This window comes from Larus michahellis, chromosome 12, assembly GCF_964199755.1.
Source record: "Larus michahellis chromosome 12, bLarMic1.1, whole genome shotgun sequence".
In the NCBI taxonomy this organism is placed as follows: domain Eukaryota; kingdom Metazoa; phylum Chordata; class Aves; order Charadriiformes; family Laridae; genus Larus; species Larus michahellis.
This window is the reverse complement of record NC_133907.1, coordinates 6,968,599-6,995,450: the sequence shown is the minus strand read 5'-3', so window position 1 is coordinate 6,995,450 and position 26,852 is coordinate 6,968,599. Positions and strand designations below refer to the sequence as shown.

The window sequence follows — 26,852 nt, the reverse complement described above, 5'->3', positions numbered from 1 at the left end:
TTAGATATTAAAACATATTTGCCTGTTGTTTATTTGTCTTATATTAAGGCTAGAGTAGTCATGGACGGAACTGCATCTTAGAAGCTGTAAAAAAAAAAAAAAAAAATCGCTGTCTTAAGTAGTTTACAGCCGAAAAGGTACAACCATTGTCTTACGTAGCTGAAACTTAAGAAGAAACTGTGAACTTTAGAATTCAGGAAATCATCTTAAACTAAGATTTCATTGTTACTAAAGAAAATCTCTTGGATTTTATTCTCTTAAGAAAGACGAGAAACCATCCTACCGTATGAAAATGACATGAAATTTAAAAGTTCTTTATTATTTGAAAAAGTAATTTTGCTATTTCTTTTATGAGTTTAAGTTTAAAATATTATATTTATGCCTAAACTAGTAGGTCTTTTACAACTCATTATACCTTTGTTCTTGTTGTTTTAAGTCTTGGGGTTGGTTTGGGGTTTGGTTTTTTGTAAAGTTGATTTCTCTGTGTGTGTGTATGTATGTATATACACATGGGATAGGTAGGGTGGGTATCATAATAGGTAATTTATGAGTATCAGACTTAGATGCACACCCTTTAAATAATTCCTTGATGCAAGCATATTAAGCCATTTAGATATAAACAATTTCAAACATAATTTTATAATTGGACCCTGAAAGGGCTTTCAGAAGAAAATCAAGCTGCTTGTCCAGCATCTCCTTCAGTTAATATCCCACTCTTCTTCAATTACAGATTGAATCTTGCATTCAGATCTGCAAACTGCCGTTCTAATGCTTTCGTCCATTTCAGGATAGTTTTCAAGTTCAGTCTCATTTAGGAATGTCTTCTATTCAAGGTGCTGCAAAAGCATTAAGGAACTACAAACAAGGTACAGCAAGGGAGACCCTGTGATATCATAAAACAAACACCTGCCCCAGAAGGCCTTAATCTGAAGGAACAATCTTTCTGAATTTGCAAAACTGAATTTATTTTCTGCTCTTAATCTCAACATTTCAAAACATTGAGATAAAAATCTTTCCTTTTTTGCGTGAAAGGATACTGAGCTTTTTTAAAAATCAAAATTAAAGCTTTGCATCCAACAGTACCGACAACTAAAAAATGGTTGATGCACGTATATGACGCAACAACAAATCGTACCTACTGGAGGTAGCGAAACCTGGGAAGGTGCAGTTTGTTCTATGCCTGTTACTTGTTGTACTTAAAGTATGTTTAGAAGGTTTTGGTCTCTGTAATACAATCTGGCTGTTGTAATGGCAAAAAACTATCTGTTTCAGTGAACGGAAAGATGACACTGTCTTTATTTCCCTGTTTCTTGTAAATACTTTTCGTTTTAGAACAGTTCTGCCAGTGTTTTCCAGATGGGAACCTGGATTTGCTTGTTTTTTCAAAAAGCAACATTTACTGAAATGGAAGTCCTTTGACATAAACTTGTACTTGGAGAAAATTTCCTCTTATTTTTGTATACTTAACACAATATGTTTTTAAAAAATTATTGCAGAAATCACTTTTTAAATTACTAGCCTGTAGGAGGGTGCCAGTCTTTCATGCTGTATTCGGAAGACACCCCACTAGAAATTAAGGTGTAGGGCTGCTTTAGAATCAAGACAGCTGCCAGTTGCTCCTGCCTCAGTACGAAGACTGATTGTCTTCATTTTCTAGACTTCTCACTCACAAGTGTCTGAGATCATACCAAGCTGGTATTTCTAACACTAGCTCATTGAGTAGCAATGGAAAAATTTGGGCTACTCACCCATTTCTTGTGTGTGACTTACTATTCTGCCTGAGTTAGTTACTGTGCATCTCGCTAACCCTTGCTTCGCCTTCATAACATCTCTGACCACTTGTGTTCACATTCATTTTTTAAGCTGTGTTCATCACTTGGGCAGACACTAGTCAAAGTACTGTCCATACGTCCTTTCATTTGTTTAGTTCCTACTGCAAATGCATGAGTAACCTTTCTAAACCATTGTTTAGAAAACAGAAGAGTAATGACAAAGACAGGATTATAAACTAATCTTGCAGATTAACAGAAAGCTGCTGGATTTAACAAAATAACAAAAAAAAAAAAAGGAAATTGAGATCTTATAAAAGAAAACATCATAGTCAATGTGCTGGCTTCACAGATGATTGAAGACGTGTGCGGTGAAACATCTGTGTCTTCAACCAAAAAACAAACGTGGAATTACACGAAGCACCTTACATGCATTATCCAGATTAATTTATAAATGTATTTTGAAACTTTGTAGTGTGTAATAAATCAGATGAAGGACAATGAGAAGGCAAGGGTGGGTTAATGAATAACGCTGCTTTTATGACCCCTTTCAATCCCCATAGTAATTTTAATAATAATAATTTTAAAATAAAACAAACAAACAAAAAAAAAAACAAAGCAAGCAAGTTTTACTGTCTGTTGGGGAGAAAAATTGCCTGGTGCCATCTGCTCTGCATGTAGAGGAATAACACCGTTAGTGGTGTTCCTAGTGTAAAGGAACTGCTCCTATCAGTTGTTGTTTCTTGTATTACTGAGTTGAAAGACAAATTCTAGAGCAGAGTGGCATAATGCCTAGATTTTAATCAAATGCATTGATAATTAAAAAGATCAGGAAGTACCTTAGTGTTTCGATTTTTAGCTATGGGGATCAGGAAATTGAGTAGCTTCTAGTTAGGAGTACTTTGTTTAATCTAGTCACTGCACGTTTTATGCTAGTAAAACAAGGAACCCATGAACAGAAAATACACAATGGGACCTTTTCTTTAAAGGAAAAAATAGTGGACTGTGGTTTATAAGGGACTTACATATGGAAATGTGCAATTTCCATAGCCCTGTTACATGGAACAGGGCTTTGAAGAACAAAACATTTGCGTATTTCTGAAATTGTAATTTGCTGTGCAGATTTATATGCGAGCTGCTTTTAAATGTGATTATCAAAAGTTCACAATTCACTGGTTAGGTGAGTATTTATTCTCCTGTTTGTGAAGAGGGATGCTGGCAATCAGTATTGTTTTGCTCAGTGATAGTAACAGCTGAGATTTTCCCTTTGCCATTTTAGGTGAGAAGTATTAGACTGTATTAAACGAGAAAGAACTACTGGAAAAGAGGCAAGGGGAGGGATTGGAGAGCTCCTTGGAGAGCTTAAACGCAGTATTAATTCTAACAAAGGTTCAACAGCATAAAGATCTTGAAAAAAATACTAGTTTTGTCTTCTCTTTTTTTTTCCCCTTTAAAGTGTGGTGTTCCCTTTCAAGAGGAAGATGTGATTGTCCTTAATGGTAATAAAGAAGATGTGGAAGTATTGAAGAAAAGAATGGAGGATAGAAGACTTAAAAGTAAATTAGAAAAGGTAATCATTTTATATATAGTTTAAAACAAAACTGAAAGAATTCTTGTCTGTAATGCAATCAGCTCTTAGATCACATAGCTTTGTCTGCTAATCTTTATGCAGACTGGATAATTTACAGTAAGCTGTGTTGTGTACTTCAGTGCTACTTTTAAAAGTAATCAGATTGTGTGCATATTTTGCTAATAACATGATGAAGTTAGTAAGTACTGAAACTTACTCTTGACTCACAGGGAGTACAAAGTGCTCAGAAAATCACAGAATTCAATGCTGTATGGAAAATGAGCAGTGTGCCAGCTATACTTTAGGTTTTTCTTGAAACAAAGAGCTGGTTTTAGTTAATTCTAGTAATAAGCAAAATCTTCCCTGTATTTCTTATGGTAGTTCCTAATGGCAGGTTATTAGTTCATTTTATATCTAAGTATCCTCTACTGGCCGCTGTCAAAAACACAATATTGGGATATGTAGATTCCTGGTCTGATTCTGTAAGATCACTGTTTGGAAATTTTGTCGTGTTTTACAGTTAGTCCTGAGTCTTATAGTCCTGGTGATGCTAATTCCTACCATACTGTTGAGATCTTTGCCTTTTTTTTTTTTCTTTTTTTTTAATGTGACCAGGCAAAATGCCATGGAAATAAAGTCATTGCAGCTCTACTGTGTACTCTACTGTATACTAGTACTCTGTGCAGTAGTAGTTGTTCTGTGGTACTGTACTGTCAAATGACAGTGCTGCACTTGGAACTTTTTTCAGCATTGGTATTTTTTTCTGAAGTGGCGTTGCTATTCTGGAGGATGACAAAGCAAGCAAAAACTTTAATGTTGACTCAGTCCAGAGCGCAGACAGATTTAGTTGAATCTCAAGAGCATGAATCATCGTTGTCTGACACTTTCAGCAACTGAGACTTTAGATGGCAATCGATCATCTCACCCCTGTTACTGCGCTTGATTTCTGTCTGGCTGTAGGATTAGGTGGCATGCAAATGTTTTCCTAGATTCTTTTGAAACAAATACTTGTTTACTTACCAGCGAGCATCTGATTCCTTCTCTGAATAAAGACCATAGGGTCTTCATTCATCTGCACCAATACAGCATCATTGGGCCTGGGCAATAAAAGAAAAGGATGGTTACCCACAAACATGCTACTGTTCTGTTTCCTCTCTGTTGATAGCCTCTGCACTTAGTGTCCCGTAGCTTCTGGTGTAAGAGCAATACTGTAAATCTTATGCTGTCTCTTTAGATGTTGGGGTCTTTTCTTTTTTTTTTTTTTGTACTTTGTAATTAAATGTTTGAAAGAATTTTAAAGATAATTTGATGATGGAATGTCGCAGATCTCAGTAGATGAGTAATCAGCCATAAAAATAGTGGTCGTTTGCACCCAATTTTCAGTAAGAAGGTGGCCCTAACAAAGCATCTATAGCTTTGGTTCAAATAATTTGGAATAGTCTAAAGCTGGTGCTGTCCCCAACTTCTGTGCCATAAAGAAGTACCTAAGTGTGCTGAGCACTTCTGGCTCTTATGGTGTCAGCACAGTCACTCGTGGTGGCTGACAGAAGGAAGTCAGGCTTTGGTCTTTGGGCTCTATATGCCTTAGGTGAATATGCAAATATTTTTTGTTTGTTTAGTGGAGGCTTATGTTACAGGCAGGTACAGTATTTGTAAATCTCTCAGTAGCCTCTTGTATTTCACCCTTGAGTTCTGGTGGTGTTTTGCAACACTGCCTTGCCTTGCCGCACCACCTGATCTTTTTGCAGCTGGAACTAGTACTCTCCACTGTCGCTGGCACCATTCGCTCTAATCTGAGATCCGTGAGCTCCAATCCCCGCTATCAGAAGGCAGTTCCTAGTTTGGGGTCCACTGGCACTGCTGTTTAAGACTTCTTCCTCAGTTCCTTCTTCCAGCTAGGGGAGCAGTCTAAGTGGACCTGCTGTGTTTGGACCAGGATGCACAAAGCATAAGGAAGACACAGTGAGCACTACTATAAAAAATTATTCCAGCTCAACTATGTTATGTGTGCCCATGATGAAATATGTATAATATATATTCATTGTGTATCATATATATGCATACATATATTTAAAAACATCTCGTAATTCAGATGCCAGATATTGGGAGGTAACTGTTTTTTATAAATCCACCCATAATAACAAAGGTGGAAGCACCCTGAAAAGAGGTTTTCTAGGTACACTGAAGGACACCAGAGAGCCGAGTCTTTCAGAACAGTAACCCTCTGCCACCACCTTCTGGCTGAGCTTTGCAACCACATGTGCTGTGGCATTTTTTTCCTCAAGCATTAATCATGCGCTTGACAGCATGGGTTCTCCTAATTTTTGTAACGCATTTAAATATATTTATTTTCTTTGAGTTTGTGTAGCTTTCTTGAAATCCATACACCATTCTGAATGTATACAGAGTCATCTTTTGTGTTAATAATGCCAATGGCTTTTTTTTTTTCTTCCAGCATGGCATTTATATAATCAAAGCCAGTAATGGAATTCTTGTTGTTGTTTGTTTTTTTTGTGTTTTTTTTAATCTGGACAAAAATAAATTAACTTGGAAAACGTGGTCCACAGATGCTTTTAAAAAATTTAGATTAACTATTTGCATCTTTTATTCCCAAACAATCCTCCAACAAAGGGCCCAATTATTGAAAGTTACCCAGGAGGGATTTTTAATTAACTAAATAAAATTAAGTGGGTATGAGATGCAGGATTATTCAGAAATTTTTATTGAAAGACATCTTTATTGATGACAGTTAACTGTGTCCTGTTTAATGTCGTGCAATTTACTGTCCTGCCAGGTGGGTTCAGAGTATCAGATTACCTTAATGATGATAACACACACACACCCCCTGCAAAGTATACAAACCGAAATACGGAATACAAACAGATTAGTTTCAGCCTGCCCGATTTGCTTTAAGGTGTCTTCAAGGTTGCCAAGGTTATTATTTTTCCATATAGAAATAATACCAAAAGTGTGGAGCAATATTGTGAAAGGAAGAGTTCCACTGTGTAAGACCTAAAAATGTACCAAATGAAATTGTGCGTCTCTCAAATACAAGTTGGGACGTGTATATCTTTTCAGTCCTGGTCTCTTTACCAGATTTCTGCTTGTGTTGTTTCAGAAATCAAAGAAATGTAAGTCAGCAGAATCAGCTTCTCAGCAAGATACCGCTGAAGGTAATGTCACAGCTACCAATTATGTGTAGCCTTCTGAGTCACGAAGCAGATCCATGATTTCATTTCTTTTCTTTCATAGAGTCTCCAGGTCCATCAAAGGCTAAGAATGGAAAGGATTCTGTCAGTTCCAGTTCTGGAGAAAAGAGGCAGATTATCTTCACCAAAAGTTCAGGTTGGTGTTTATTCTTTAATCTAAATGTGAAAACGGTGAACAAATAGTTCTGCTTTGAAAAGTGTTGTAGGGGAGATCCTTCTCTGGCTGCTTTGTATCACAGTTTTCAGAAGCTACCCTCTCACTTCCTTTTTTTTATCTTTCTCAGTAATAAAAAAGAAAGATAAAAGTGGGAGCTGACAGTCTTCGAGGGAGCCATAATGTCGTGGCTCACTGTTTCGAAGAACATCCTCTTTCAAAAGTCTGTCCTAAAAGTCTGCCTTCCCAAGCTGGAGTAGGAAGCTGCCTCATGAACGTGCACAAAGCTCCTTGTTCAATAGAAACTGTAGTCAATGTAACTTCTTCTTAATACAGAGCTTTGTTTTGCAATATGCAAAATCTACAAAACTGACTCTGCAGAAAGTGTGCAAGGGCTTTTGTGGACCCATTTTTCCTTATTTTGCCCAGTTTGCCTTTGTCCCATCTACTGTCCATCTTCCTATACTTGGAGTTAAATAGTCCAGCGTAGGGACCAGCTTTTTGGTATACTTTCACAAAATACCTAAAACAACAGAGTCTCTGCTCACGCGTGTGACTGGCAAGTGCTGTAGTGATGCAGATAACTAATAAAAATAATAAACACTTTTCACCACATTGCATTTTTTTTTTCCCCCACTGCGGAACAAGCCAGATCTGCTTCTTTATGTCACTCCAACATTGCTGTGCTTTAAGTTGGGGGGAACCAACTTGAATGAATGAGATTAGAGATTCTTATTCACACAGTGATATAGCCAAGGGTTTGGTATATCAGTTTCATTGGCTAGGAGGCAGTGTGAGGAGAATTAGTTATTTTCCTGAAGTGTGAGTGGTCATGATCAAAAAATCTGTTATGGCAGCTTGTTTCAATGAGGAGTATTAAAATGTCCCGAGCTGCTGACTTGACTTTTAGTCCTCCATTTTAGCTGCTAATTTGCTGTGTGTCACTGGGAGCAGCGGGATGTAACTTCAGGATGTACTGAGGTACCTACAGTCATCATGCAGCGAAGAGTGAACTTGGCAGTCCTTTAGTCCAAAGGATGGTGCCCTCTCTTTATCGAATATATGTATTATGTTATTTAATGTCTCCAATTCATACTGATGTTTTCATTCAGAACTATCAGAATGGGTACATTTTCAAAGTCAGTTAGAGGTTTCTGTGTGAAGTATTCGATCATCTACGTTACAGCCACAGAAAAAGTCAATATAATTTGTCTGAAGAATCTGAGAATAGTTAAGTGAGGAGCCTATAGATAAATTATGTTAAGAGCTGGGAGAATTTCCATCAGAAATGCCTTACCTGCCCCCTACTGTCTGTTTTTTATAAAGGATAGACTTTTAAAAATATTTCATTCCAGATGATTATAATGGTTCTTGGATGTTCAAGAACCTTGTAATTCTAATAATGTTTGATGTATGTTTCTTTTCCAAGAGTGTAAAAGAAAAAAATATGCCTTTTGAAATGTCAGGTCATTGGTTTATGTTTCTGGCAGCAGTTACATTGACCAGCAAGAGATTAAGAGGATAGAGGGAAAATAAAGGAAAATCCATGGGCTGAGGAATGCCAGTAGCATAAGAATTAATTTGTGAACATGGCACCCTAAGGTTTCTGGACTTGCGGCATACATATTCATTCTTTCAAATCCAGCGTTTGGTAATTCTTTCCAGACAACTACTGGTGGCATTAAAAGCAGCATTCTCCGAATATAAAAAGAGCCTGATCTATGATGATTTAGGGTTGCACATACAATCAGTTAAATGCATTTTCAGACAGGCTCCCTACTAGCTATTTACATGCTGTTCTGCCTAAGTTAAACTAAATATATAGAGTTTCTGTAGGCTTCTATGTATTCATGTCTTTGCACAAGAGACTTCGCACGTGCTTTTTAAAATACTATCCTTCAACTTTGGAAAAGATTAAATCGTTGTTAAGAAAAGTAGGGGGGGCAGGTTGTAGCAGTAGGTGTAATACACTGAGAGAGATGGTATTGGAAACAGAGGGATGGGCATTTTCCTATCCCAAATATAAAATGATGCAGACCATTGTTATTGGTCATAAATGACTTTGCAAAGAATAAAGGGAGGAGATAGATTCCCTGGGGACAGTATGTCACAAGTTTAGCTTTTGTCATTTGATAGCTAATTTCTAAACAATACTTCAGGGTGGTGGAATACTTTCATGTTTCTTTCTTAAGACTGGAGTTCAGAGCCATTTTTCACTTAGGGGACTAAATGTTGTCAATACTGAATTACAGTGCAAGGGGGTTACACAAGTAGGAAAGAATTCCTCTCTCTTCAAGATTTCTAAATGCATTTTGAGCATAAGTTCTAAAAGCTACGAATGTGTTTGCTGTTAGGAGCGTGTTTGCTGTTGAGTACGATTATGGGATATATTTGTGATAGCCCTGAAAAAATGTGTATATTTCATCTCTGTACACTTTATTTTTTAAATATTTTTTTCTGTCTTTATTTAAATACTTTTCTCAATTGTGAGCTGTTATGCATGCTTCATTCTATTCCTTTTTCTCTAACAGATAATGGAAATTCATCTGTGCCAGGAAAAGTCAATAAAGCTGCTTCTACTACTACGAAGAGATCCATTGCAGACAGCGAGGAGAAATCTGAGGCATACAAATCTATTTTTACATCACACAGCTCAGCAAAACGTTCAAAGGAAGAGTGTTCCAATTGGATTACTCACACAGCATACTATTTCTGAAACAATGATGAGCCTGATCGTAACATTCATTACTGCTTTCCTTCCCTAAGGCTTTTTCTGTACAACTCTGATACAGGACTTTTGTTGTAATCTGATGTTATCTGGAATTATTCAGTTTGTAAGTTGTTTATAAACTTGTGACATGCAACTTCTGTTAGATAAGAAATGGATCACCAGAATCCCTGTTGTATCAGCAGACTGCATTCTAAAATGATAGATTATTTGCACAGAAATTTTTCTTTTCTTCTCCCAGTTGGATGCTGTCAGTCACACTAGCCAGTGTCCTCAGTAGCAGGATCTGCCTCCTGTTCTCTTCTATTGGTATTTGCCGCAACTGTAATTATCATTTTCAATGTATTAGTACAGAAGTTGAAACTTTATGAAACTTTCTGTCAGTAAAAAGAGCAATAATGCTTTTCTTTTGTACTAGCTGACTGGGCCCTCAGTAGAACTAGGTTCTGTAGGTGCTTTTGGGTGGAATATATGAAAGCATAATCTTGAAAATGTTTGTACAACATTCTTATTGTAGATATTGTTGTCGCCTGTTTTTAATAACAGGGGATTCACTTGTAAATCATTATCTATAAAGATGAGCCTGTAATAGTAAGGCTGTTGTTTTCCCACAAAGGTTTTGGGGGTCTTCTTTGGGGGTGGGCGTTTTCAAGTTACAAGTATCAGGTCTGAGCTTGCTTTCTTTTGTCACAGGATCAGAATCCAGTGGAACAAAAGTATGAGTTTCTTTGCTTTTCTGCTGAAACAGTAAGGTTCTGTGTACATCTCCGGAGCAATTTGCCATTTTGAATTCAGCAACTTACATGAAAATAGGAGCCTTTGCACAGGGTCAGAGAAAAACGTGTGGTGACCAAATAGGAGCAGGCAGATCTTAACTGGCTTTTTAAGGAGAAACAGTTGGTCACCGGTGTCCTGCAGGTCCAACCTGTTGGTGGCTGATGGAGGGAACCCTTCTCAAGGCTGGAGCTGGCTTCTGAGAACCTTTCTCTTTCACTTGCAGGCAACTCAAATGTGCTGCTTTCACAACATCTGCAGTACGCATTGTTTTATTTTCTGACATAAAATTCTTAACAGCAACCAACTATTTGACTGTTAATTGCTTGTTACAGAAGGATGCTAAGCATAGGACATCACTCAGTTTTGCTTTTATATTTATGCTTTTTATCCCTGTGACGTTGATTTAAATAAAACTTTCTGTTGTCATCTGACCATAACACTTTGTGTTCTGTTGAACAGATATACAAGTGCTTATTTTGTCAGCATTAGAACAGAATAACTTTTTACGGGCTTTCCTTTGGACCTTTTGTTCTTAGCTTTTTTCCAAGCACAGGAATCCTTTTTAAATGTTAATGTTCCATAGCAATGATTTAGTGGATGAATATTTGAATCCAATAATATCTACATTAAATGACCAGAGGGAGGGATGGAAGCTTTTCACCTTCATCTCTTCCTTTTAAAATTAAAATATGCTTTTATAATCTTGGCACAAACTAAGCAGAAAGTCGGAGGCTTTTAAAACCACTGCATGATGTTACCTTTGTGTGTGAAAATGATTAATTATCCTCATAATTTATTTTTAAAAGTGTCCCCGCTTATAATTGGCAATAGTTAATTGGCGATTCAGATGCTGTGTTTATATTTGCGTAGGTGGTCTCCATGATTCAAGCATGTTGAATGAAACTGCTAGGATTTTATTATTATTTTGATAGGTATAATTAAAAATTGGCTTGTTGTGGAATTTATATGGTGGTAAGCACTTTTGTTTTCCAAAGATGTGAATGCATATATACATCACATCAAACAGTTTGAGGTTTGCTTGAACTTCCAGGAAGCACTCAGCCACACTTTGTGTGCATGTCTAGTGATCAGCTTTGTTCTCCCCATTCTGTAGTCTTTTCCTCTTCATTATTATCCTTTATTATTTGTTCGTTACAGATAATTGAGTTACTGCACTAAAAGATATACTGTAGTAGGCCCTTTATTTGCAGTCTAATTCTGTTTTGACAAGACAGGTTAAAGCCCTATTAGTATTTTATAGGAATGCATTTTTCTTTTATTTAAATAAATCCTAAGGGGAATTCACTCTAATACTTTTGATTTAGCTATTACTTTGCTAAAGAATACATGGCAACATAATAAGCAGTTTTGCTTCCTTTTTCTTGATAATACATTAGGCAAAGTCCAGCCTGCTGACTTGGTAACAGGCTTTCCCCCTCGTTGGGGCATAATAGTGACTTCTTTTTTTACGTCTGACCTGCTCATCTATCAAAATAAGATCATGACTGCTGTGATTTGGTTAATGTATGGATTCTTCATATACGCTTGGGTTTATTATCTGGAATCGATGGTTTGTGCTATGCCACTTAGTTAGGATTGTGTTTAGTAGTTTACCATCCTGACTTTGTGGATGGCGTTCTTAGGATGTTTATGGTTTATAGAAGTGTTGTCAGTGACTGATGAGGTCTTTTCCTTCCCTTTACAAAAAACAGCTGTGAAGGAATGTGATATATTGTTGGCATGTGATGCAATTCATCGCCACAATTGACTTTTGTTAATGTAAAATAGAGGAGCAAAAAACTGACACTTCTGTTGTTGGCAGGCCGGGTTAGGCAGTTGAGACTGGAACGTTGACTTGGCAAGTTTTAATAGATTCAAGCGAATAGTTTGCTGGAGGATGTTTGCTTTGTTGTGGTTTGCTTTTTGTGGGGGAGGGCAATTTAATTTTCTTTTAATGTAGGTGAATTTGAATGTTGGTGAAAGTTGAAGACTGCAGAAGTCTTAGAATCTGAAACCTATATTTTTTGAGATGCCACATAAGTCTCCCACAGCATTTCATCCATGTGTCTCTGTTCTGGGGAGTTCACAGAACAGTTAGTTCTGTTTCCATGATGTTCAAGCCTTGGCCTCTCTTCTGAAGAGCTTAAAAAGGATCCAATTAGTGTTAGTTGTATAATAGGGGGATTTTTTTGTGATGTGGAACCTGCCCACTGGGAACTGGACTGAAATTCAACAACTTCCTTCATATAGCCCAGTAATCAAATTCTGGTTGTGAAACCTGGCTCAGATATGCACTAGTGAAAAGGGAGAAGGACTTGGGAGTGCTGGTGGATGAAAAGCTGGACAAGAGCTGACAATGTGTGCTCATATCCCAGAAAGCCAACCATAGCCTGGGTTGCGCGGCCAGCAGGGCGAGGGAGGGGATTCAGCCCCTCTGCTCCACTCTGGGGAGACCCCGCTGCAATGCTGCCTCCAGCTGGGGGGGCACCAACATCAGGACATGGACCTGTTGGAGTGGGTCCAGAGGAGGCCACAGAGATGCTCCGAGGGCGGGAGCCCCTCTGCTGTGAGCACAGGCTGAGAGAGTTGGGGGTCTTCAGCCTGGAGACGAGAAGGCTCCGGTTGAGACCTTATAGCGGCCTTTCAGTACTTAATGGGAGCCTACAGGAAAGATGGGGACAAACTCTTTAGCAGGGCCTGTTGCGACAGGACAAGGGGTAATCACTTTAAACTAAAAGAGGGAAGATTTAGACTAGATAGAAGGAAGAAATTTTTCACGATGAGGGTGATGAAACACTGGCCCAGGTTGCCCAAAGAGGTGGTGGATGCCCCATCCCTGAAAACCTTCAAGGTCTGTTCGGACGGGGCTCTGAGCAGCCTGGTCTGGTTGAAGATGTCCCTGCTTATGGCAAGGGTGTTGGACTAAATGACCTTTAAAGGTCCCTTCCAACCCAAACTATTCTGTGATTCTCTGGCTGTAAAGCTATATATCCTCAATTACTGTCCTGTGAACTGCCTGTCTCTGTAGAGTGTTCAGTCCTTTCAATATTGGTACCTCTAAAACTGAAAACCCGAGGGTGTTCACACATTCAGACTCAGCAGAGATCAGCCTGGTATCGGTGTTCAGTGCTGCAGCTTAATTCCCTACTCATACCAAATGGGATGTGATATTTCATGCTGTTTCACAGGGTATCCTGTAAACTACCTTTTCCCCTTGTCCCTGATGGTCCGTAACAGCGTGTGGAGCGGCTGTTAACGCCCTGCTGCAGCTGACGGACCGATTTGGGCTTGCCTGTGCCACGTGCTGATCTGCGACGAGGACCGAAGGTGCTGACACTGGGGCTTTTTGTCTTCATGGAGGACAGTGAACCTTGCACACCTGGAACCTTTCAGGCCTGACATCCTGGAGCTGACAAAGGTGGGTTTGGGGTGGATTCCTCTTTCCTGGCTCCCGCAGGCTGCAGGAAAAGGTGACTTTCCTCCTTTATTCCCTAACCTCCAATACCTCTGGTTTTTGCACATTGCTGTTGGAGGTCTTGTCTCCCCAGCCATCTTTTTCTGCAAGACCTCTAAGAACAGCACGTCTTCAAGGCTTTTATATCTCCATGAGTCTTAATTGTAATTAAGCAATGATTTATAGCATTGCCGATACAAGTGAGGGTGTAGCAACCTTGAATCTCTAGAAAATTAGACTAAAATCCTTCAGAAAAGAAGCAGCACCCCTGACGGCCATGGGAAGGCAGAGTTGAAGAGGAGGAGTGTGTAGTATCTGTTCTGGAAAGACCAGAATTTAGTGACATCCTGCTGATAAAACTCTGTCATTAGTGAATAGTAAGCTTCAAGGGGCAGAGTTCATTCTGTAACAGTATGTTAAATTTTATTTCACTTGACTATTTTTTTAGAAGTAATTGTAGCACTATTTTCTCTCTAATGGGAATAAAGTTTGAGAGGCGTACAGTGGGAAAATGCATGCGGTTTGCTAAGATGGTTGGGAGATTTTATTGGAATCTCGGAACTTCTCTGCTTCGGTCTCCGACTTCCATGCCATGAGTTCATGACATGCCTGCCAAATTGACCAAAGAAAGCTTAAAGTTCTCTTCAAAACACGATGCTTGTTAGATTAAAATATTTCTTATTCATGTCCTATTCTTAGCGAAACTGAACGAACACAATTGTCTTTAAGTGTCCCGTCCTGCTTGCTTTGCAGCCGAGACGCCAGTTGCAGTTGGTATATTTTGCTCAAGATTCAGAACTGTGGTGACCCTGCCAAATAGTTTCTTAGTTGCATTTAAAAATAAAGGGGCTGTTTATACGTTACAATCCACAGAGGGTCTGAAATCAGTGTGTCCTAAGATGAATACAAATCATAGACAAAAAGTGTTTTGTTGGAAGGCTTCACAAATATGGAACTGATTACTGCTAGACAGCGCAGATTTCCTTCTGTAAGATGGAACTGATATAATTCCTTCCTGACAGCTAGAAATTATAATTGAGTTGGGTTTTTTCTGTGTCTTAAACTTTACCAACCTTTAAAATGAGCAAGAGGGATGGAATCCTAATCCATCTGCAATTGATGGGAATTCTGCCTGTAAGCCAGGGTTTTAATCTAAATATCCATCCGACTGCCCAGTTACTGTGGAGGTACTGCTAACAATTTCATAGCTGTGGTTTTGTCAAGCATTTAACTTCATGTGGATTAAAATATCTCTAACAGGTCAGTGACAGAATTCAATTTGCAAATTGACTACAGATCTTTTGGGGGGAAGAACCAGTTTCGCTGTGACATTGAGTAAAATTAAATCCTCTTTTTAAAATGTTGCCCTACCAGCTCTTTGTAACATATCCAGCAGAACCCAACCTTTCTGTAGTATTTGTGACATCTCTAAGAGGTTTTCTCAAAAGTTAAGGGTTGGGGTTGGTGAAAAACAACCCCTTTCCCTTGTAGACGCATTCATCTGTCAGACCAAACCGCTTCTCTTTTCACCCAGTTTTTCCCTTGTTCCTTCTCATTTGCCTCTCTCCTTTCTGCTGCTTACAGGAATAAGACAGTGCTTTGCTTGATGATGATCAGGAGAGCAGGAACAGGGAATATCAGGGTGATGGATGCTCTGGTTTTGCAGCGCTTTGGGGCTGATTTGCGTTGGTTACGCAGCCAGAGAGGCTCCTCGCCCAGCTGAACTTTCCTCCATCTTCCAGGCCACGTCCTGAATCTGATGGCAGTTTGAGTCGGGATCGGCCCGTAGCTTGTCACTGCACAGAGTTCTTATTTTGCTCCCTGTGTGGCAGTTTTTAAAGAGCAGAGTTGTACCCACAGGGGAGCACATCAAGATGTTCAGTCTCTTTCCTTTCCATGTTACTGATAAGAAGGTGTTTCCCTCTTCCTTCCGTGGTCTTGGATGGGTGTCCAGTCTTTCATGCCCTTCTCTCCCATGTAAATTATTTCCCCACTGTATGAGGATGTCTTAAGGCTTAATTATTACATTTGGGGGACAGAAGATGTCCGTACCAGGGTGCAGTGTAATTTGTAAACGGAAGACAAGGAATGCTCTTCCGTGGACTGTCAAAGGCTGACTGGACTCCGGAAAGAAATATGTTGTTAGCCTAAAATAGAAAGAATTTGACAGTGTCCGTTTTCCTAACGGTCAGGAATGTCACATTTTTATGCCATGAGTTTCCTCTTTTATAATTAAAAGTAATTCTGAGGAATCACTTAATATCCACTTTGCAGTGATAAGTGGGGTTTGCCGTAGGAGCGTGGAGAGGGCTGCGCTGGGCGGGATGGGCGTAGCTTTCTTCAACTCGCCTACAAAGCTAAAGAAATGCAAAGCAGCTTATTGCTCAATTATGCTGACTTTAGCAACTGGGTAGGACAAATTAAAAAAATAAAAAGGGAATATCTAGTCTCAACCTGGGTATTTAATGGGTCCCAAAATGTGCTGAACTCTTTAGTCTAAATGGGCTCTTTAGTGTGGTGTCAAATAAGTTAAAAAGCAAGGGAGCTTTACAAAGCTTCCTTCATTGTTTAAACTTGTTTAACTCATGTTAAGGCTAATGTACATTTATTCAGACTGACAAAGTGCTGAATTTACACAACAGGGATAGTAATAATTAGGTCAGATACTTTTTAAATGGCAATGGGGGGGGGGGGGGAATACTTGACTCTTTTATGCTTATGAATGGAAATGATGATTAGCGCTGGCTGAGGCCGACGGCAGTACCTGCACATGCTCCTCTCACCCCCCCAGTGACACCCCTTCCCCGGCCAGTGCTGGCCGTGCCGTGTCCCAGCTCCGGCCCGGCTGCTGGAGCCCTGAGCGGCAGCTGCCAGCCAGGCCTCGTGTTACAGGTTACTTGTGAGAACGTGGCATTCCTGCTGCAATAACGCGTGTTTGTAGTAAGCCCATAACTGTCCCTTGAAGCTGGCTCTCCTCGTCCCAGCTGGGATCTGATTGAGACCAATAGATTACACTAACAAAGATGAAAACCCAGTCGTTAAAGCTGCATTATCTGTTCAAGCTTGTGAAGTTGAGCTCTAATTTTTCATGGTGTCCACTTAAGATTACCTAATTCTTATATATTTATTGTAAGCGTTTCCCTTAACTATTAACATCCCTACAGTTTGGGGACGAGATGAGGTGTCTGTATCTTGCACCTTTCTCAGAGGTATTTGGTGCTGGTGACTCCCAGGACACAATCCGGGATTAGTTAGTCCATGGAGCTGATCCAGCACAGCAGGATTTGTTTCTCCAAGAACGTTTTTTCTTGGCTTTCCTAATATTTGAACAAGCACTCTTGTTTAATTCAGTGAAACAGAATCTGCTTGCATTTGAATTGTGGTCAGCAGCGGGCATGCTGGGCTGGTTGGATCTCTTAAACTGCAGCCATTTACTTCCCCATTGAGATTTAAGCTACTCATAGCTCATTTGGTTTGCATGTTTCCATTCTTTAAGGAATCATTAAACACTCTCAAACGTACCCGTCGGACTGGCTGCAGCGGCTGCCGCCGGCCGCGCAGGGCAGGGGCCACAGGCAGAACCAGCCCAGCGCTCCTGTGCCTCAAAACCGCAGGAAAGAGCCGGAATTTGAGTGAATGGGTGAAGATTTAGTCACAGATACCCCGGCTACCTGAGGACAAGCACCTGTAAATGTATCTGAGGGTGTGCTGCGGGCGAATGCGCTCTGCAGAGCAGCGGGCGGGGGCATCCGCAGCATCCCCGGGTGGGAGAGCTGGGGCTGTAAAACGCCTCTCCCTCCAACTGAAGAACGACTGCTGAGCTGAAACCCCAGCAGGTCGGGTCATTAGACGGAATCTATTCCTTAGCACACACACCCCCACACACACACCCCCACACGCACTCTTTTTGGCTTTGCGCCAAAACCCCGCGGCGCCCCAGCACGGGCTGCACTTGGTGGCGTTATCCATGCGGTGGCACCAGAAGCCCAGCCCAGAGCCAGGCCGGGGTCGGATCCGGCGCTGGCTGGGCTGCGGGGGGAGGGAGGCTGGGCACAGAGCCAGCCCGGCCCCGCCGCCGACACCCCCGCAAAGCCGAAGCCCGGCTTCGCCCCTCCTCGACCTTCTCGTTCCCTTTCGCTGCTGCCCAAAGTTTCTGAAACTCCCTAACTTGGGCTGTAAGTCACCTCCGGTTTTCAAGCTTAATAAGCGGCTGTAGGTAACAACAGCATCGCTAAAGCTTTCCCTCCTGTCACCCGCAGAAACGTGCGCTAATTCCCCCTAATTCCGTGTGAGGACAAGCAGCTGATGTTGCAGCGTCGCACGGGGGCCCGGAGAGCAGAAAGAGCTGCGGTGCCTGCGCTGGGTAGCGCGGGAGTTTGCCATAGTGACTGCCCTGAAGAATCTGTCAGCACAGGGTAAATCTGCTGTCTCTATTGTCCTTTCCTTCTTTCCCGGGTGTTTTCATGTGTATGTAGTTTGTAAGCTCAGGGAATGCATCGTAATTATGAGTGGATAAATACTAATGTAATAAAGAGATGGACTGCAAAAAGAGGGGAAACGTCTCTAGAGGGAGAAGAGAGTGGAGAAACAGTTCCCGTCTCTTAATAGGATGGCTCTCAAGTGAAAACAGCAGGATTTATTTGACTGTTTAATACACTGATTTTTCAAAGAGACTTGGTCAGAAAATAGAGGGTTTGTTGCACAGAAAATTCCAGCGCTTCAGAGCTTGTTTCCATTGCAGATCAGAATGAAGAGCACCAACTACTCCCCGAAGTAAAGTGCTATAAAATATCGATTTGGGATAGTTGAGCTGGGCCCATTGCCTGAGTTGTTCCACCTTTGTTCACGTATTTTCTCTCTTAAAAACCAGCTGCTCACAGAATGAACATTGAGTGTATCTTGAAGTTGAAATTAAATAAAATATTTGGTTCCGTCACCCCCTAAAAATACTGCAAATAGCTGCGTGTTTGCGATTTAAATCCTATTTTCTGGCATCAGTATTACATTGAAACGTTTTCAGCAGCTCTCTCTGCAATATTTAGTACTCCACATCTGAGTTGGAGAGATCTCCAAGTCAAGTTGCCCGTAGTTGGAATTTTAAAAACAAAAGAGGGAAAGAAAAACTTGTCTTCTATTTTAGGGTCTTGCAGTACTGGAAATGCAAACACTGCAGGGTGAATATTTAACTAGTGCATGAGAATCTAAAAAAGTGTAAAGCAAATGCAATGCAGCAGTCTATTTGCCTTGTTCAACTAGAGCAGCATTAAGACATTAAAAATAGATTTACAGATTTCATAATGTGATTGCAACATTCACACAGGTTGGGATTTTTAATTTAACTTTGAACTGGATAATGCAGATTGCGTGGAGACCAGAATGGACTACATTCTAATGGGAGAATTTGCCTTACGCAGGATTAACATATCAAAGGCAGAGAAGGATTTTTGGAGAAGATGGCACAATGATCTGGCTTGCTCACAAGGTTGACATCCTACTGAAGCTGTTGGCATCAGCGTAGGGTTTCAGAGCGTTTCAGACAGTAGGGCATTAGGGAGGCACTTGCTCTGCTTTTATCATGTTCCTTTGTGTTGACCACATGCGATACAAAGCGGTCATGGTACAGTCTGGTAAATTTTGTTTTATCTTCCCTTGGCCTTAGAGGTCTGAACAAGCAGCCTTTTGCCAAGTGGCGGCACAGCAGGATCCTGGAAGGGCCATGCGCTCTCGCAGCATGCTCTCCTGGTGGAAATCACGTTGGCACTGAAAGCAGGTTGCATTTTTGCTGGGACTGCCTGTACCTCTCACAGCCAGTGGTGATTATCTTCCATTCCCATCCTTATAGGTTGTTTTGTGTTCACTCAAACTAAAGACATTTGCATCTGGAAGCAATGCTTGATGTCAGCCCCTCGTATTTGAGTCGGTGCTGTCAGTCTGCTTTGGAAATGGGCTTCGGCTGCGTTGATTTAGCAGTAAAGTGGGAGTGTGTGTGTCTCTTGGAGATGAGGAGCACTTGCAGCTCTGGTAGAAGTACTGCAGAGTCAGGGCAGTTCCAGGTCAAACTTTGGGAAGTTTGCAAAATTTGCTGTTACCAGGAGAAGCCGGGCTGTGTCTGTGAGAGATTCCAGCACTCAGCACCGAGCTGCTTTTAAAAAAAAAAAATAAAAAAAAATAAAAACTAAGAAAAGACAGTGTTTTAGCTGTTGGCTGAGCAAGAGAGTAGATGTCATCCTCTTGTTTCTTCCCTAGCAGCTGCCATCGTGCTCTGACTCAGGTGAAGTTGATAATGTTGGTTTGAATGCTTGTGGAAATAATGTTGCTAGAAAATGAAATCAAGGCAGGTAGGTATTCAAAGAATTTGTATCACTAAGATAGTTGTGGTGCAGATTTTGGAAGCACAGTGGAAAAAGTGAACAGCAGAGAGGACGAGGGCAGGTCCTTAGGAACAACTGCCCGTGTGATGGAGGGAACAGCCCGCGTCGCTCTCGGTTTGCCTCTGTGCTGGATGCTGCTCTTGGGGAAACACTTGTCAGTGCAGCTGTGCCAGACGTGGACTTCTCCACTGCCGCACAGGCAGAATAATGAAATCCTTTGCTGTTTCACTCCGGAAGGATCAGACAAACTACCACCACCTGTACTTAGAAAGGCAGAACACACCTCTGAGCCCCCTGCACATGCAAATGTGTAATTTTGAAGGTGCCGTGTCTGTCGCACTATTTTGCACCGCAACACAAGGGCATCAGGTGGGATTATACCACCCGCTGCCTCCTAAGAAAGTATATTCATCAGCCCAGCCCCTGTCCACATTGTAGCAGTTTGTCTTATTGTGACATCTCCCCCTCTGAGATTTATCTCTTTGGTAAAAGGTTCTCCTCGACAGCTGAACTCCTCGGTATCACAGTAGTTAGCTTTTTCCTAGTCGAAGTGGAAGCTGGGTATTTGCAAGTATCAATAGCCCTCTATGCCTCTGCACAAAGGCATCGCAACCCTCTGCTGGTGTGGTAAGCCGGGCGTGCTTTTCTAGGATGGTGGCATTTCATGGTCACAAGGATGATCTTTGTTCTTCAACAATGTCAGAAAATGGTCCATATGAAAACAACTGAGTGATGGGATGAACAAAAGGAGTTATGAAAACTATATAATTTCGTCTGAGAACTCTGATGCCTTCTGGGAAGTATCGTATAATACCCAGCATGAAATATCCCATCAAACACGGACAGCACAGACATGGAGCAATGTTGAGCAAGAAGTTTGACCAGAGCACCGATTATTGATTTCAAAACATCCCAGTGCTATGTGGCCACAACAATCCGAGGAAAAATTTGAATAGTCAGAGAGAATCAAAGTGGTGCAGACACACTGCTCGCACAATGGCTGTGGAAGATCACTTAATGCAGATATGGAACAGCTGCAACAATTCTCATGCAGAGACATGCCTTTATATTTAATTTAAGTATAGGCATCAGCACTTGCAGGCGAAGGAATGCTGTCTGAAAGTAATAGTGAGCCTTTTGCATCTGGAACGAGAATTCATATTGAATCATACCAAAAGCGAAGGAGCGGTGGGCAGCTTCAGTGCGGTGACTTGGGCAGTAACAGCAGAAGTTGAGGACTGACTATGAAATGGGCTATCTCTTTACATCTTCAGAAATGAAAAATGAGGTTACTTGTAAGCTTGTGTTGCTGCTGTCAGCGTGATAGTTGTCCTGAGGATAAGGATGCTGCGATTTGCCAGAGCACAAATTAAGTCATTGCTTTTACACTTGGTCTTTTTTTAACCTACGCTGCTGCCTTCCAGCCAGCTACAGCAGCCTCTGGGGATTCCTGGGCTATTTCCAAGTGACCTGTGCATGATAACAAAGGAAAATAAACTTTTATTCACTGTATGGGGATCCCTAGCATTCGTTGGGAAGTGCCTGGAGATCACCAACATTAAACAGGCTGAGGATTGGCCTCCGGTAGTAGTTAGTCAGATACACCAGAACCAGCAAATATCTATTTGCGTATTTTAGATGGAGTTCGAACAGTTGTTGTCTGAAGGGCACAGACAATGCTCCAGTGTGGCCATTTTTAACACCAAGAGGTTGGATTTTGATGGCCCAGCAAAACTGTCAAGAAACACATTATGCCACAGAATATATCCGAAACATCGCTTTGAGAGTCGCTGTGTTTTAAGGTGATCTTTTCGCCTTTTTCTAAGCCAGAAGCCGTCTGGCTGAGGAATCTGCTCTGTCTGCCTGCGATACTGGAGCTGAGGTCCACCAGTCTGTTGGATAAAACTCATGACAGTAGTTACAACTAAAACTTGCTGATTTTTATCTGCTCTTCTTTTAAAGTTACACTGTATTTAATGACAGGTCTTTTTTCTGAAATGAAGTTTCAAATTTATCTGAAACAAAGGAGCAAGTGCTTGAGAAATGGGTTCATTCTTCTCTATTAGCTCCGGGTTCAAGATTTGGAGATTATCGAAACTATTTTCACTAATTCGGCTTGGAGCATTCCTGTAGGGTTTTTTTTAACCTCTGAGGATGTTTCGTCAGCAGGTATTGCAATAGTCTGCAATGACTTTTTCTCCTTTGGGGCAAAAATTAAATACGAATTTATAACACGATTGGATTAAGATTTCAGAACTGCGCTGCAAAAACTGATCGATGCTGCCGGGATCTTACTTGCAGGCAAATAACACCCCGTTGATACAGTTAAACTTCCCAGAGCAAGCTCGGATGACATACCGAGCTCCAGTGTATTTTTATTAAGCTTCTCTGAAATTATTTTCAAAGGATAAAACCCTCGGCTTAGCGAGCTACAGAGTTTAATGGAGCCAAACTGTTACCCATACTCTTAAAGAACATGCTGTAACCTTTTTGCTAAACAATCTGCTCTGCTGTTACCAAGTTTTACCCAATATTCAAATGAAACTTATTCCTTTTCAACCTTTGCCAGGCTGAGGTTATTAAGAAAGAGATACAAATTAAAAGGATTAAAAATGCAGCTCTAATTAAACACATATGAGCAGTTAAGAGTCGGCTCTGCCCTGGTTATCTGTGCACATAGAAATGTCACACACAATTTAAAACAGCCATAGTCTCCATGTAGTGCTTGCTAAAGGCACCACCAAACGCTCTAATAAAATGCCAGAGCTTTTCCTGTGTAGGTCCTAAAATGTTGTCAACAATTAGACGAGCCATTGCTGTCCCCGCTTGCGAAGGAGAAGGTGAGAGCAAGGAGAGGAGCATTTCTCTGCTTGCGTCTTCAGCAACCTTGAAGTACGCGGGCTCCTCTGTGGAGAAGAGCTCCTGGTTGTCCCCAAAAGCTGTGGCAGCGGTGTGAGACGGGATGTGAGACGGGATGGGGGTGGCTCGTCTTTCCAAGCAGACCTGATGTTTCTTTTCAGAAGAATGTAAAGTGCGACCAAGAGATATCAAACAATTTTGGCTTTCTGTGACAAAAGCGAGTTGCTATCTCCTAATAAGTATCTAAACAAGCCCTTGAAGACACATAATCACAAAACAGCATGTGTGATCACAGCTCGGCGTTTTAAAGGATTAGAGGGGGATTAGGACATTTGTAAATTCCTCACCAGCCTTTTGTAGAGACAGGATGGAATATTTTTTAAACAATTCGCAAGCAGCAGCTGTCTGTTAAAAGCCTTTATTCCCCTGAGTTGTGCTGGGTGTGGATCGCTTTGTGATTTTTTTTTTTAAAAGGTGGCATAATATAGTTCATCAATCCAGGCTGCATATAAATCCTGCTTTGTATGATTCCTCATAAGTTTCAAGGTCTTTATGCTCCTCATGAAGAATGGGAAAGCCTCCTTGCTCCAGAGTATAACAGGTCCTTTCATTCTCCTGCTGGTGTTGCTGGTTTTGACACCCCCACCCAAGGGAATAATACCACCTGGGGAAAAAAAAGCGAGTGAATTTTGATCCCCAAGAAGTGTTCCAGAAAAGCCACCCATATTCTTAGATGAGTGGCTTCTTCTCATGTTCTGGGGCCAACATATCATGATTGGCTTGAAAAATCACAGTAAATAATCAGGGTTCACCAGACAGGATAACAGGACTTACCTGCTTTTTCTGGGAATGGGAGATGAAGCTGGACAGGAAAAGAGAGGAACACCCTGACTCGCGCCCGCATCCAGGTGAGATGATCTGACAGATCATTTGGATACGGTGCGTATTAAACAGGGCTGTTCAGAGCATCCCTCAGGCAAAAAGGAATAGGAAATACTATGTAAAAAAAAAAAAATCTGTTTGCCTGAATGGGCTCATTTTTCAATATTATATCTGGCTACTGACTGCTGGGAAACATTCGAGCAAGAGTTGTCCAACTGTCCCCTGGTAGGGAGCAGCTGCGGTCCCCACTGCTAACGTGCTGGTTTTGTGATGGAGGTGAGAGTTTCTCTCTGTGCTCATATCTCTGTCTTTGTCCAAGGTTGTAGCTTGGTTTGGGAGCGCGGGTAAAGTTCAGGACCGTTGTAGGTAAGGCTGCAGGCCAAAGCTGACAGTGCTGCAGGATCCATGGGTTGTCATCTCCTCACCAAGGCTGCTGAGGATGGAGTTTCTGCCCCACTCTACCTGCTTCTCGCAGGGTGCAGTAATCCTCGCTTATTTGCAGATCTGCCAAGGATAGGTCAACAAACATAGACTGCAAACTTTGGGTTGAGCTTTTTGGTAATTTTATTTTTTCCCCCCAAAATCTGAATGTTCAAAGTTCTGAAATCTGCCAGTTTCCTCATTATCATTATTTTACCATCGTTTCCTCAGCCAAAAGCCAATCTTGACCATGAAGGCTACTTTGGGCTAAGCACGTGGATTTAAAACTTCCTATCTAGTCCTGACCAGTCTGTGTATGACCACTTACTACTACTAGTCTGAAGAGGTCTCACAGCGGTCACCCGTGGAGGTCCTCAGAACTTGTCAGGTTTTTCTGGACAACTCCATACAGGAGCAAACAGCAGCAGCAGCTCTGTCTTTAACAATTGCACACATGCTCATAAGCTTTCCTTTTTTATTTTTTATTGCCTGAGTTTGCCAAGGTACAATCACAAGCAGTTTTGCCTAGAAAAGTTTGAAGAAATATATACAGGATTCGGAGGAAGGAAGGAACGAGAGTCCCCCAGCTGCAGTGTCAGGCTTCTGGCCCTTCGCCGTTGTGTGAGCTGGTGACTCAGGTATCAATAGAAGTCACTGGGCCACCACCCTGGCAGCAAGAGCATCCTCCCTGCAAGGAAAAGAGGGAGGTTCCCACCCCATGTCAGCTTGACTGGTTCTTTGCTCCCTTCTGGCTCTTCGTTCACTCTTAAGTATATTTGGAGTGGTGTTTATTTGCCAAATTCTCTGTGGATAAGTAGGGCATGGGGATGTTAATTTTTGTTGCTACTTGTCCTTCAGACCTGGCTCGGAGTTCTGGCCCAGGGCCGGGCTGAAGAGGTTAATGCGGCGCTGGCAACCCTCTAACCAGAGGCGGTTCGCGCTCTGTAGAAACACAAACACAGTATTTCGTATGGTCACCCCTTAGGAAATACAGTAATTCACATTAGTTTAATTAACCCGGAGAAGCCATTGTACTGAAATGCAGCCACCTGTAAGGGAGAGCGGGGCACCGGGGTTAAATGGGAGAAAGGTCCCAATTTTAAACCAGAAGAGTAGGTGTAAATCTTCCCCTTAGAAGTGGGGAGGGATTAGTACATACAGGCCCAGCAGGAGCCCGGTTTATTGCTAATTGCGTCTTCACAATTTAGCTGTATATAAAAAAAAAAAAAGAAAAGAAAGAAAAAAAGACAATCCTTCAATATTTAACGTCTCATTTCTTCATGACCACAGAGATTAATTGGGAAATGACAGTAACTGGAAGAGAGGGGCAGAGACCAGGACACCACAGGAGCTGTGGCCGGAGCCCGGGTGCAGGTACCTGCCCTTCCCCTGCTGAGTTGTGCAATGGAGAACCACCCGCCACCTTAAAAGGTGAGGGGTTTTGCTCTTCTTGGCCTGTTTCTCTCCTCCTCCTCCATGTTTTAATAATTCCTGGGTGACTGATACTGACCTCGAGGTCAGGAGTCTCCAGTTTTAACAGCCAGGAAATGCCCTTCCCGTTGGTCATTATTGCCTAATTAGCAACTTGAAATATTTCACAATCGATGTCAATGACACAAGATGGCCATGTGGAGGGGTGGGGGCTGCAGAGCACTTGGCAGCATTTGCGTGTGAAAGGCAGGCAGTGAGATGCAGGGGCTGAGGGTGCTGCCTGCTCCCTCTGGGCTCACCCAGGCTGGGAAGAAAACTTTCCCAAATACAATGGCTAGAAATGGCTGGGTTTAAGGTCAAATATTTCCAACCAATGCCACGGTGTCAGAAAGAGCTTATAAAAGCTGGGAATGATGCAAAGGGTTCGGAACAGCCCATTCCCTCGCTGTTACCAGTTCTGGCCTCAGACGAAGAATCCTTGGCTTGAATCAACATCGGGCTGGGCTGAGCCAAGGTGTCGTTTGGCCTGACTGGGGCTGTGAGAGTGCGGGAGCAATTCCCAGGCCTTCACCCATCCGCCGGTCAGGACAGGGCCGCCAACGATGTGCCCCATATATATAAAAAAATCTATACCTATCTTTTGTGAGGGATGCTTCCTATCTGAGGGGTTTTACGGTGTTTGTGGCGTGCTGAAAGTTTTGTTAAAAAAGCTGAGTTTTGGAAACAGCCTCCCTCTCTGCCTGAAGAGGAAGGCAATGGGAAAGGGAAGTCCATTTTAATGTCCTGGGTGGCTGACATGGAAAAGCAATGCAGAAACTGCTGTGGAGTAAGGCAGCTTGAAGGCTGGAGGGTGTCTGGTCTCTGAGGGCCGGTTTAAATCACTAATCTGGCAGAAAATTCACACAACAAAAGCATGGAGGAGTCCAACAAGTGCGAAGGGCTGGATCCTGCTGTTGGGAGCCCCAAAAAAGGGAGAAGGAAGAGATGAAAGAGAAAGCCACCCCCCCTTTTTGGCACTGGTGAGCTGTGTTGGTGCAGCTGCCCACAGAAGAGCAGCCCGAGGCCACATCGCTATAAGTGGATCCAGGCACTGCCACAGTGTCCAGCATCACGCATCTGATGAGCGTGATGCTGGACACGTGCAAGGACGTGCAGCATCGCGTGCAGGACATGTTTATCTCTGCTGAGATGGAGCACATGGTGTAGCACGTACAGCACGACGATGCTT

General features: G+C 41.9%; 1 protein-coding gene across 1 annotated transcript in view; it reads left to right on the top strand.

The window, feature by feature from the left end:
* The window catches only part of RTF2 (replication termination factor 2), a 29,588-nt gene extending 18,944 nt beyond the window's left edge, over positions 1–10,644 (top strand). Inside the window, exons 6-9 of the mRNA XM_074605664.1 lie at positions 3,226–3,339; positions 6,458–6,512; positions 6,592–6,684; positions 9,234–10,644. Coding sequence (XP_074461765.1) covers positions 3,226–3,339; positions 6,458–6,512; positions 6,592–6,684; positions 9,234–9,418 — 447 coding nt within the window. The 3' untranslated portion in view covers positions 9,419–10,644. The remainder of the gene's footprint in view (positions 1–3,225; positions 3,340–6,457; positions 6,513–6,591; positions 6,685–9,233) is intronic.
* The last annotated feature ends 16,208 nt before the right edge of the window (positions 10,645–26,852 follow it).